The sequence below is a fragment of the Tauraco erythrolophus genome, chromosome 4 (assembly GCF_009769465.1).
Source record: "Tauraco erythrolophus isolate bTauEry1 chromosome 4, bTauEry1.pri, whole genome shotgun sequence".
Lineage (NCBI taxonomy): Eukaryota > Metazoa > Chordata > Aves > Musophagiformes > Musophagidae > Tauraco > Tauraco erythrolophus.
The window spans coordinates 23531318-23545067 of record NC_141468.1 but is presented as its reverse complement, the minus strand read 5'-3'; the positions used below and the strand labels follow the sequence as shown (position 1 = coordinate 23545067).

General features: G+C 38.3%; 1 protein-coding gene across 1 annotated transcript in view; it reads left to right on the top strand.

Moving 5' to 3' along the window:
- The window catches only part of IL17REL (interleukin 17 receptor E like), a 51029-nt gene extending 39199 nt beyond the window's left edge, over positions 1-11830 (top strand). Inside the window, exons 10-17 of the mRNA XM_086610829.1 lie at positions 180-343; positions 2658-2705; positions 3368-3425; positions 3764-3909; positions 6570-6629; positions 7677-7734; positions 10760-10814; positions 11803-11830. Coding sequence (XP_086466955.1) covers positions 180-343; positions 2658-2705; positions 3368-3425; positions 3764-3909; positions 6570-6629; positions 7677-7734; positions 10760-10814; positions 11803-11830 — 617 coding nt within the window. The remainder of the gene's footprint in view (positions 1-179; positions 344-2657; positions 2706-3367; positions 3426-3763; positions 3910-6569; positions 6630-7676; positions 7735-10759; positions 10815-11802) is intronic.
- Positions 11831-13750: the final 1920 nt, after the last annotated feature.

The following is a 13750-nucleotide window of genomic DNA, read 5'->3' as shown; positions in this document are numbered from 1 at the left end:
GGATGATTTCAAGTTTTACACTGCTACAGTGTGAAACGTTGCAGCTCTGTTTGGTGAAAATGGCAAGGAAATGAAAAAGCAATGCTTTTGGTTTTAAGCACATGTATAGGTACCATATTTATGAACAATTTTGATTCACTTTAGACATCTTGAATAATGTTTCCGCTCTTTGTGCACAGATACGAAGGAGCTATGGGATAACATTGTTTATAACCCAGCGACACAAACCCTTGCTTGGGAGCCGGCCTGTCCTGTGCTTGTCACGGTTAACCTATGCAGGTTAATGAAGTCTAACCACCACTGTGAAGATATACAAAACTCTTCCAAAAATTCTGCTGAGAAAGTAAGAACTATGCAGATTTATTCAAACTGTGAGATTGAAGGCCATCACTAAAGCCGTACATAATGTGAAGAGCTAGATTTTGGAATAAGAGCAGTCGCAAACCCCTCTCTCCTTCTCTGATACTTAAAACTACTCATAATCGCAGTCTGTTCTTGCACACTAACCACACGATTTATTCAAAATGCTCCCTGACTCACTATTAAGAAATAAAAAGTGGAGATGACTGTGAAGCTAGTAATGTTTGCTGAATTCTTTGGAGTAAATAGGATCTGCTTTTCATTTGTAGCAAAGGCATGACTCATCTGCCTTGATTTTGCTGTCTAAAAGATAGGTGTTTAAGTCTACGCTATTTATGTCAGATTCCTTTTAATGTAAGTGAAACAGACATATTGAGAGGACAGCTCATCTGGAGATAGGCATATAAGAAAGGTTGGAGGGATTTCTCTCTGAAGATACCTCTTTCTTTTCACTGATTATCACAGGAGTCCATTGCGATTAGATCAGATTTGGATATTTAACATTTAGACACCTAAAATGTGAGTGAGATGAAGCTAAATCTCTTTAAATCTTAATGGAAATATAATGGTACTTTGGTAGGGCACAATTGTTTTGTACTTTATTAAGATCTCTTTGAAGTGCCTTCCTCAACCTATTCCAATGTATTGAAATTGTGAGTGTTGAAATACTGAGTTTCTCAGTTCTTCCAGCACTTATGTTCTAAAGTCAAAAAGGCTTTTCATTACATGTATCTTCAACTCCTTAATACTTCAATCTGAAGTCTGCTGAATGCATTGGTTAGAACTCTGGCTTTTGTCTCGAAAAGTAGGTTTCAGGCTTTCCTCATTGTGGAGAGAAGCCAGTAAACTTGAGGTAACAGCTAAAGGGGCAAATAAAATAAAATAAAAATTCTTAATTTTTGAAACTTTATGAGTATTGTTCTAATAACACGATTTGGCAGGGCCTGGCTCAAGAATGTTCAATGCTTTTTTGATTAGGAATTCCTGGCCAAATGTTTAGTGATGGTTCAGATTCACTATTTGTTTCAGTTTCAACAAATCTTTGATCTTGCAAAACTAAATATATTTAATTTCATGCATGTGAGTGTTCCCTATGGGATTCATCAGCTGCTGACAACAAGCACAATTCATTGCTTGCAGGAAAGAAAAACAAAAAAAGAAAGAAAAAAAGAGAAAGAAACCTAAAATGAGGTTTGGCTGGTAACGGTCATATCTATTACCCAGAACACAATCCTAGATTAGTTCGTTATAGATGATAAATGTTTTCCTATATTTATTAATATTCATGAACAGGATGAATTTTTCCTTTTTTCTAATTCATCCTAAAAGATTTGATACTAAAATTGGTCTATTTCTTGTACTGTAACCCTGAAGAACATCTCTATAGTGTGCTGGAGACTACTGCAGAGATTCCTCACTTAGTGCCAGCTCCCCCAGTAAATCCACACAATGCCGCCCACTCTAATAGGATGCACATGTACCAACTTGGGCCCAAAAGCTACATAACTCTTCTCTCTAATTAGGGTGAGGCTTTGTCGATGACAATGCTGTCTCCATATCTGAGCGGTCTCTTACAGAACCATCTTCTGTGACCCTATTGTAGACACACCCAAGGACATCCATTATCTTCTCAAAAAAGTTACAGAAAAGAGATGTTACTTTGGTCACCATGCCGTGTGTTACGTGTAGGGTCCATTTTGCTCAGTCACTTGAGCAACGGTGTTAAGTAAGATCACTTACATGGGTAGTAATTGTTTATATGAACCAAGGATTTTTATGGTGAAGCCCTTGGCTGGTAAACAGTTGATAATCAAGAAAGCAATGTTTTGTAGGTCACTTAAATGGATGTTTAAAATTCAGTCGACTTTCAAGTCTTTTCTGGAATAGGGATATGGAAAACAGAAAAATTTCTGAACTAAAGGTGGAACAACACTTTTGGGTGTATTTTAAATATTCTGCAGAGTCGTTGATGAATGGTAAATAAGGGACTGAAACAAGACGACTGTGTAATCAGAGTTTTGCACACGAATCACTGTAGAATCAGTTCATTTAGCTCTAAGGAGTCAGACTAAATGTAAAGAATGCTACATGTTACAGATAAGAAGCACCAAATTATTCAGTAATCCAAAGTAGCATTTGTTTCTGTTCTTACTATTTTATGTGATTAATCTCCGAAGAAGTTTAGAAAGTAAACAAACCTGTTCCTTTCTCAGTGATCAAACCATGAAAATTTTGGGTAATTAATTTTGTGAAACTAGTTAATGAAACTAGCTAATGCTGAGTGGTTTCTTTTCAAGCAGGTTAAATATTCTCGTGTGGACACTCACCCGAGACTTTGCATGAAGGTAAAAGCATTTCTTTGTAAAACACCTATTAACTGCCTTCTTTCTGTCAGCTCTAAAAAAAATGAGTAACTAATGTTCTTTAGGATCAATATTTTGTTTCATAGCTCTGACGAATGTGAAGTAAGAATGAAGGAAATATGAAAGAATAGACTAAAAGGAGGTTCTTTGGAAGTGCAACAGCAACTATAGCTAGAACATGGGTCAGATTGTGCCCTCTGTTTTCTCTGCTTAAGAAGAGCAGGGAAAACTGTTTTAGGACAACACAAACTCTGAAGCATGCACTGACCTTAATGTATGAATTTTTCCATATTAAAGATTTGATAATAAAAATGATCAATACACTACACTTACTGAAGTACCTTTTATTATTCTAGTTGAGAAAAAAAATGCCACATAAGGTTAATGTGGGCATATTATTGTTTTCTTTTAGACTACTTTTAAGTCAGTAGAACTACATGTTTCTGTAAAATAAGCATGTGTATAAATACCTAAAGAATTGAGGAACCTAATTTAAATCAAGAGTTGGAAGATACCATAAAGCAGGAAAGCTGTGAATTCACCTTCTGCAATTTTCTGGAATGCACTGATCATCTCTAGTTGAACCTATAGCCACAGATTGAAACCGAAAATTCAGTTGTCCTAACAGATTTCTCTGCTTTCAGTTTATGACCAAGCAAGGCTCTTGGGTTAAATGTCCATTTGCTCATGGAGAATTTCCAGGTAAATATATTTTTTCAATTATGTAATATTAAATTGTGAAAAATATTTAAATCAGTCACTAGATATGAGCCTTCTTCAGTAAGCAAGTGAGATGTGTTCACATCACTGTAGCTTGTAAATGGTGGCAATGAGATTTGACAGCTTGTTGCTTCTATGTATCCCCAGTAGATCAAATTTTTATCAGTATAAAAAGTAACTTGCGGGAATCAAAATAATTACTTGCATGTCATTCGATGGCAATTAACTAATTAAAAATACTTCTATTTTAGATTTAACAATATAGAATATAATATATGGTGCTTGTACATCTAAAAGCAAGTCTTTTCCCCTAATATCAGCTTGGAAAATGAGAACTGCTGCAGCTGCAGAACAAATACAAGTTTTCTTCACATCCCAAACCAAGGCACAATTCTCAGTGTTTGTGTGCAACAGGACGCAGCTGGCCTCATGTGAATCTGTTGGGATGCACCATTCAGTCTCTGTGGTTTGTATATATGATTTCTTAAACATTGTAAGGCTTTTAAACATATCTAACTGCATTCATTTATTATTCCATTTATCACTATGCAGCTTGAAAGCATTAATAAACCCAAGCATGTACATATTGGAACAATTACTGGAACATTTTTAAAGCATGTAGTTCTAATTCTGATCTCACACTGAAGCAAAAAATAAATAAAGATCCCGAAGTCAAATGAATCACATTAAAGGAAGTGACTATTAAGTGGAATCGTAATATTTTTTTAACATCATTTTTGTGGTGTAGTATTTGTATTATGTATATAGCAAACACTATTGTTAGTGTTCCATATATGGGTCACTGATACAGCTGGCCTGGCAAATCTCACATTGTGAAATGTAAGACTTGAGATATAAATCTGTTGTGATCTTGAGCCACTCTAAATCTCACAGCTGCCAAAACAAACACCACCCAAAAAAGGTAAGTTTTAGCTGAATTAGCCTTTTGAGCCAGCTGACTGCGTGACTACACAGCTGCTTCTTCCAGCAAAGTCGGGGAAAAGAGGGAAAAGATTACGGGAGAGTGAGATTTCTGTTTCAGGCAGCAGCTAGTCATGAAGTGGGAGCCTCATTCCTCTCTTGCAACTAAGCCTGTATGTCATGCATTTTCAGTGCAGCACTATGGCTTGCCCTTGCCCTTCAACCCTAACTACCAGAGTTACCTTGTTGGCCTGACCTGTGATCTACTGAGAGGTACATCTGGAAAGTGGGGTCAAAGTGCAGACGAGTGGCCATAGCATCAGTTTTCAGATCAGTCAATACTAGCAGGATAGGTCTAGGAGCTACTAGCACCATGTTGCTGAAAGATGTCCTGCTGGTTCAGCAGCCAGTAGCCTTTTGCCCACCCCTAAATGTGTGCTCCTATTGTCTTCTCCACTGACCAGGTACATGAGATGTCATATGATGGATTTTGAGAAAGTTGAAATATCCAGATGTTGTGATTTCTACTGTTACTCCTGAGCGTGCCCATTGCCTTCACTCTGCTGTAGGGGAACATGCTTTAGAAGACACAAGCATGCTGTAGTTTCTACACCTGTCCTCTTTTTAGGATATATTTCAGCTGTACTTCTTTCTTTGTCATGGTATGCAGGTATATACTGCAACTGTGACTTTTTCAAGTATCTCTGATGCTTTCAGTGTTCACGGTACACATACTAGGGGGTAGCTGAGAAGCAGGCAGCTATTAATAAGGGCTTCTAAAATCAAAGGGGTGGACATTGAAAACTGAATTTTTTTTCTAATGGATCAGTTTATTAACTATTTTAATAATATTTATATTAACTATTACATACTATAACTATTATGATCCCTTATTAATGGATCAGTCTTTATTATATCTCTGGTGCTGAACGTAACAGAGCAGCTATTAAAAGCAGAGTTTCCCAACTCAGCTTTGCTGCTCAAGCTGAGGACATGCTGAAGTGGGACATAATAACCGCTCCTGCAGGAGATCCCAGAGCTGAACAGTCATTGGGAAAGGCCCGGGAAAAAGCAGCTATCCTAATCAACACAGTCCACAGAGGGCATAGGTGGCGCTGTCAAGAGTCTGTCCTGATGGGGCAAGGTGTCTGGGGAAATGCTGTATTACTGGCAGAGATGGAGATCTGTATGGTAGAAGAGTTGCCAAACACGTTGTTCAGTGAACACTAACAGTGGTACTTCCCCTCAACCCTCTTATTTCACATGAAATCTGTGGGGTTTAGACTTTCTGGTTTTAAAGGTTCCCTGAATTGCTAAGTGAGAAGGGTAATGGTGGAGCACCAATAAATCACAGCGAGGTACTGAAGTGAGTGTTTCATGAAGGGCACTGATGCATTTAAAAATGCTGTTTTCTTCTGTCCAGTACAAAGCTGTTACGTCCTCCGCTACTGTGACAGATTTGGAGCCCACATAAATTACATACAGTTCCTGTCTCATCACCATGGGCAATATAAACAAAGTTGTCATCAAGACTTAGCTTTGTGTTCCCAGAAACCAATGTTCATTCTCTACCTAGTAATCCCTGTTAGTCATTCTTGAGAAAGAACATATTCACCAAATTTGCCCTAAATTATTTTAGGAGTTTGCCACCCTAAAGAGAGCGGTGTAGGATTCATAGCTATTAGTGGAGTAACTAACGTTATTTTGAGGACAAACCATAAACAATCACATGTTCAGTGTCAGAACAGTCATTTAGGACAATTTTACCCTAAGGCTGAACTTGTTCTCAGCATACAATGCGGTGGGAAATCCAGAAGAACTGTAAAGAAAGAGTCCTTCCTTCAACCCGTGGACACTGGGGAAAAGAAGTGAAGATGCTCATTTGCTAATATGGTGCAAGCAGCCACGGCGGGGACGGTGTCCTGCCTTATCATGCTTCGTAAAATGTGGGAACATTAGCCCTCTTCCTGTGCTGCCCAGATTGTGCTTGGCAAAACTACACTGGCTGCTTACAGTCATTGAGATCTGGGAATATCTCTGAAAATAAATAACCTTCCATAATTAATATATACTTTGTTAATTTTCTGACACAGTAGAACATGTAGCATTATTGGCAAACAAATCAAAGAGCTGGAGAGACACAATGCATTCTCATTGTTCCAGGGTACAGAAGACAATAGTTTTCCATTTTTTTCTTTTCATTAGGGAGATTCTGTATCAATCACTATGTCACGAGAAATGTGTGGGTCCACAATTTGCATTCAGGTATGTGTCTTGATTTTGCCAGGTACTCTGTTACAAAATAAGCAAATCATCAAAAAAACAAGAAAACCATCAGGCACTCTTGCTGCTTTCTCCTTCCAGCCAAATCTGATTACTGTGTGAACAGAGTTGGCAAAGAGCATTATTTATAGCTTGATGTGCTGCCACCACCTCTTGTTGAGATGACATTAATTAACAGAGAAGTTGCTCTCCATGATCTTGCTCCTTTGTCAGTGGCAGATAAAGGAATCATCAGGAAATCGCTAATCCTATCTTTTTACGTTCCTTTGTAATAAAAAGTTCCAGGGTATCAAAAGATCTAAGTAAATCATAGATGAATTTTTCAAAAATTGGCATCAGCTGGAAAAGGTTAGGCATATAGCAAACAGCACAGTAAGTGCATAGTATGCTAGAATTAACACTCCTGAAAGCAGAGCTGAGCAAATTATTTCTGACATTTTCGCACACTATTTCTGTAGCTGAACTTTATTAAGACAACATTAATAGAAAATGAGCATGAAGCTGATGGATAGGTTTATTCCTCTCTGGAGTTAATGTTCTCAGCAGACACCTGGACAAGAGAGATGGACAGACGGAGCTGCGAGGCTCCATCAGCTGTCTTAGAAGGCCCTTGTCAGCTTCACTTTCTGCTCCTAGGAAGAAAGGGCCAGGATGAAAGTGAGATTGGCAAGAGCCTTCTGGGTAATGAGAGCTGTTCTTCTTTCCTTAGTGAAAATCAGATTTGGTTGTAAAATTGATATTTTCCTGCATAAATCGTTTACTTTGTAAATAAGACATTGTCTATCATAATAAAGTTCCTCCTCCTCCCCCCCCCAAATCTGATTAGTTTTATCATTTAGAAACCGAGAAGTGATTGCAACTCACTAAATATACACTAGACCAGCAGTCTCCATATGCATTTATTTAAAAGCAGATTAAAAAATGCAGTCACTTGAGTAAACTAATAAAGCAATCTCATTTTGTCAACACAAGTGTTTAGAAATAGTTCTGCTGAAAGGGGAATAAGACTCAATTCCTTTCTTTTAAAAGGGCTGGAGGACAGATGTAGATTATTCAGTTCCGCTGCAGATCTGTGATATCCACTGTGGTAAGTGTGAATGATAACAAGAGAAGAACTAGATCTTGACTGTATAGAAGAGACCGTCTCACGTGAACTGTGTTTTCATTGTGAAGCCAAGGTGGGATTCACCTGACTGAATGTGGATGTGAGCTAGATATGCTCAGCTTCCGTTACAGATAATGGATTCAGGTACCTCAACTGGCTTTTAATTAGCTACTGCAAGGGCCACTTGTGTGGCTGTCTGTTTTCTCTGCTTCCTGGGTGAATTTTCCATCCTGTGCCAAGTTCTACATGCCACACCTGTATTTACCTTACTGATGGTACATGAGGTAACTCGTTAAAAATTATTCTTGGCAAGTAGGCACATAGTGCTGTCATTGTAGTGCTTGCAGTACAGCTCTACTGTTAATTCTCCACCTTTACAAATGGGACAGTAGCACTTCCCTCCACTGCAGAAGTACAGGGAGGATATTATGATTTGAGGTACACTCAGATAATGCTCAGGGAGTCGGAATATTCCAAAATCTCCAAGCCCTGAAAGTAAGGTGTTGTAAAAGTTAGTGAACTAAGACTGTGGGGTTTATGATGAAGAGTACAGGAGTGATTTGACTAGTCTAGAACTGAAAAGTCTAAAAGGAGTCGAAACAGAGAAGGCTCAATCTGGGCATTGCAAAAACATCACCGCAAACCCACCCACCCACCCTCCTCTCCCAGTTCACCGTAAATGCAGCGATTCCTAGGGCAGGTTTTCTCTGTTGTCTAAAAATACCCGTCCGTTAACTATAGCTTCAGATCTGGAAGCCTGATACTAAAAAGGAGGGGGCTTGAATTTGTAGTCAAAATATCGTTCTCTGTGCAAGCACTTGCATGATGTTAGTTCAGGTTTCTTTTCCACATAAAAACTCATAACAAGCCCACTCAAGGTGGATCAATTAAATTGATCCAACAGTCAGTTGGATCCAACAGTCAGTGTTGTGATTCTTGTAGTCTGGATGCATTTTCCTAATTCATATTTTATTTTAACAAATGTAAAGGGTATGACAAAAGCATGTAAAATAACAGAAGACTCCAGAGGTGGCAGTGTGGGAATTCTCCTCTACCTTATAGTAGGAAAGAATGGGTCTGCTTAATAAATAAAAATAGTGGAACATTGGAAACTGAGTAAATAACTTTTTTGGGCACAGTATTTGATGGAACCTCTTGTCACGAGTTTTTGTTCTGATCAAAAATTTGTGGAGATTCAGAAAATAATATGAGAAACTCTGCGCATCTCAAGAATACCAGAATTGTAATATGTGATCACTACGTTCATTGTACAGAGGACATTAATCTCATGCTTCACTGATTCTGCTGTACTTTATATTTTTGGGGTAATGCAGTCCACATTACAGGGTGGATAATTCCATCTCTGTCAGCTGACCAGGAGGAGGTTCCTGAAACCTCCCTCAGAGGCAGATGGTACAAGTCAGTGTCAGAGATGAGGCACTGAGCTAGGTGGGTCCAACTCATTGCTGTAATTCCTGTGCTCTTAATGATTTATCGGGAACCATCAACTGCTTGTCATGCATAAGATTTTTAATGTAACAGTAGTAGCATTACTACTAAGGACTTTTGTATTCTTAAATGCTTATTTTCTATAACAAAGATATATTCTCAAGCACTAGCTTTTTAAAATCAGGAGATGATGAATGTTTCTTAAAGAGATGTCACTGGGGGGTGATAATTCTTACACTGGGATGCTGTTGTGTTTGAACCTAAGGTGTTAAGAAAACAATCCACGTAAAGGTGAAGGAAATATTAAACCTACGATTTGTCCATAATTTGTGTCAATTTGGATTATACAAAATGTCAACGAGAAATAATCTTATAATGCCATAGTGAAAATAGTGAAAATATTTACCACATACATCTTTGTAAAATAGAAATTTACATTGTTAAGTATCACTGTTAAGATACCAAGCAGCATCAGTGTGTTCAAAAGAGCCATGATTTTATTAACGTGCATTTTGTTACTCAAAACCAAAATTCCAATGATGACAGTATTTATTATAAATAAATCAGTGTAATTAACCATCATGAAGGCTGCTCTCTTTCCAGCTGCAAGAAGTTTTCTGGCATGTAGAATGCATTATACTGCAATGCATTGCATTTTTCTATCAGTAGCTGTGCTTGAGAATTAGAATGGCTTAGCCTTGTTTGCACTACAGATGACAGAATTAGGATTTTTTTTTTTTTTTTTTTTTTTGCATTGAATAGCATTGACTTACAGGTGAAACTTTGTAAATTTTTAAATTTTTATTTTTCCTTTGTCCATTTTTCTGGATCCCATTTAATTTGGCCAAATATTTTGAGACATTGTTTCATCTATTAAAGAACAAACTTATCTATTCTGAATGAAACAATAACCCAAATCTGTTAAAGTGAGAGTAAATCTGTGAATGATTTACTCTGAAATGAAATGAAATTCCCCCTCTACTCTGCCCTCGTGAGACCTCACTTGGAGTATTGCGTCCAGTTCTGGAGCCCCCAACATAAGAAGGACATGGACCAGTTGGAGAGGGTCCAGAGGAGGGCCACGAAGATGATAAGAGGAGAAGAGGAGGCTCCCGGGTGACCTTATAGCGGTCTTCCAGTACCTCAAGGGGGCCTACAAGAAAGATGGGGAGAGGCTGTTCAGGAGGGCCAGTTGTGATAGGACAAGGGGTAATGGTTTAAAATAGAGGGAGGTAGATTCAGGTTGGATATTAGGAAAAAATTTTTTACCACGAGAGTTGTAGAACACTGGAACAGGTTGCCCAGAGAGGTGGTGGATGCTCCATCCCTGGAGACGTTCAAGGCCCGGTTGGATGAGGCCCTGAGCAACCTGATCTAGTTGGAGATATCCCTGTTCCTTGCAGGGGGGTTGGACTAGATGACCTTTGAAGGTCCCTTCCAGCCCTAACGATTCTATGATTCTGTGATTCTGTGAAATTTACTCTGAAAATGTGAAATGTGAATGATTTACTCTGAAATGAAAACAAATTGCAACCTACCTTTGAACTTGTTTCTTCAGGTTTTCGTGATCAGACATACAGTGATGGAAACCCAGCAAAGGCCATGACACACAGGTATCCATCCAATGCATAATTTAAAATATCTTTGAGAGCTGATAGAGTTGTTAATCCCCAAAACGTATCACTGGCCTCTCTAAAGAACAGAAGCAATACCTGAGTGAATTTTGTACTAGCGAGCAGGAATATCAGGTTCCTATCTGTCCCTTTCCTTGTCCCCGCTGAAGACATCTCTTGCTCCTGTGCTCTCTCTTCTCTTGCTCTCTCTGGCACCACAGTGCAGTCTGGCATCAGAGGTAGCTGCCTTGCTGCCAAAGAGAGAGGACAAAGGGAGACAACCAACCAGTGGAAGTGAGAAGTTTGTAAAGTAAAAAGACAAGCTTGAAGAGCCCTGGAACAATCTCAGATTTGCTGAGCATGACATTCACATTATTAGCACCTGCCCCCTGCTTTCTCCCTGACATTTGCAGGCAGATCAGTCCTCTCTGTGTTCTTACTCGTTAGACGTATCTGCTCAGCTGTTCCAGTGCTTCTTTTCATTCTCACAGGCCTTTGCAAAACACCTATTCCTAAGCTGTAAACAAATCAGTAATTAATGCAGCCCATGCATGTATGATTTGGTAGATCCCAAGCTCTTAAAAATGATCTTCCTTTAAGGATACCTCTCCAGAGGCAACTTAGATCAGCGAGAGCAACCTAAAACTCCAGAGAGAGAAGAGATGCACTGAAAAAGCCTTGTTCAAAGACGGAAAAAGATGCAGTCTTGCAGAAGTTATGCAAGTCATGTTGTTGAGAAGGAGCTATCACCTTTGCTTTGAGACAGTCTTTGGCTTTTCCCTTGTCAGAAGAAACCATTCAGAAAAAAAGTATCTTGCTTTTGTTCATTTTTTCATGAGCACTGTTTGAACTGTGACAGTCAAGTCTACAAGCTGTAGACAAATGGTTAGATTTGCTATTTAACTCCAACTAGATATGAATACAATGAACTCTCTCACACTTCAGAGAAAAAAGGCCAATCTTCTTTCCTCTTTTGTTTTTCCTCTAGAATGAAGAGTGTGCATTCCTTGCATTGAATTAACAACACATTTTCAAGGTCCTCAGTGTCTTCTCAACATTGAGTTGTATTTTGGTGTGACCTGCAAATCTTGTCTAACTGGTCATCTCTCATGTTAGTTGTTTCTGCCAATTACTGTGAGATTATTCTCATGAGTGAAGAATTTAGCAAGTTAAACCCATTCTAACATGTCTGAAGAAGTTGGATTATGATTCCTCGTTTTCCATTAATTCAAAACAAAAAATGTCTTAGATCACTTAGAGAATCAGGTTCATATTTTCCTTCTAAACTAGTATTTTATATACAACATGCTATAAACGAGTACTTTCATAGTACCTTGTGTACCTATAGAACAAATATTTCAGATTTTCTTCTTTGTAAGCTTCATTTTTAAACTATAAACAGATGCTTTTGAGAAATGAAGAATGGAGAAAGTTTTCTCAGCTTTGTTACATTATCCTTCTTTGTAATTTCCTTTGTTTTCTGATGCCGTTCTGATGATCTCACCATGACAGACCTAAATGTTAGATAAACATATTAACAACTGCTTTCTGTGTTTGCATTTGTGTTTGACTTGGAGGTAACTTTCCTACTTGTCTGAGATGGTACATGTCTTTGGTTTGATAGCTATTTAAAACTGTCACATGGAAATCCAGCCTAGAAGTAAACAGTTTAGCGGAAAGAATTGAAGTATTTTTTTTTCCATTATATCAGTATTTATACTCAATTGTTGAGAATAATATTACACACTGTAGTGATTATCAAACATTTGGCCTTTATTTCACTGAATACTCCTGTCAAACATCCTTACTTCTGGTTGTGTAACAAGGAAATAACCAACTAAAAGAAGATAAATAGCAAATCCTGAAACTGTGAAATTGCTCGTGTGGGATCAGGAGTATGGGTAGGGAGTGAGGGTCTGGAACAAGAAATTGATCAATAAAAGAAAATTTCCATCCGAATGTGTTTTTTGTTTCAAGACTTTCAAAGTGCAATTTACAGGAGACAAATACGATGTAAGAGACATAGCTGCTCTATTAAAACAGAAGGTTTTAAGGTGCCCTGAAGAGGACAAATTCAGCTCCTTTCATACTAAAGCTTCATTTTGTATACTGCATATCTATTAGATATATTCTTATTCCAAGCAGTGCTACCAGCTCCAAAAGCAGAGGCAGCAAGGCAGATTTCCTAAAGCATTTAGTTACTTGCTTTGGCTGTGAAATAGAAGCACTGATCTATTCAGACATCTGCTTTTCTTTAATACCCTCCAGACTGCAGCCAGAAACAACACTTTCAGCCATTCATTCAACAGAGAGAGCATCACAACATTACTCTCCTCACTTTCCTCCACTGGAAAACTCTTTTCTGCAGGAAAGCTTGATTTGTACAGTGTGCTTTTTATTGCAGTGGAGTCTTAAGATCAACTTTTTGAATATGTCCTCAGACCGGAAATGAATTAAAATTATATAGGTGAAAATCTAAGTGTAGCTAAGGACAAAAAAACACCTTCAATGACAAGTTCGTATGAGGTCCTGAAGCAACAATAGCTGTACTGAAGCTGGATGCTTTCAATGATAGGATCCTGTTTCAGCTGCACAGACACTTATTCTCTTGCAGTATAATATCTTCTCTTGTTGGCTGCAGTGGTGGAAATACCAACGAGAACGTGACCAGCCATGGTCCTGATTGATCACTTCGGTACTGTTTACAGGAAAGCTTGAATATGTGAACATTGCAGACAGGTCACTGAAATGAACTGTCTGAAAGCGACGTGTTCATTCAAAGCTAGTAGTCCAGGCTCCCATGATGGCCACTGCAGAGAGACAGGTAATTCCCAAGCCTATTTAATTCATATTTGTTTAGAGGGAGCCGAGACACTCAGCATAAATGCTTACCATTAAGACATTCCTGCTTATAGCAATGTTTACAAACAATCCCT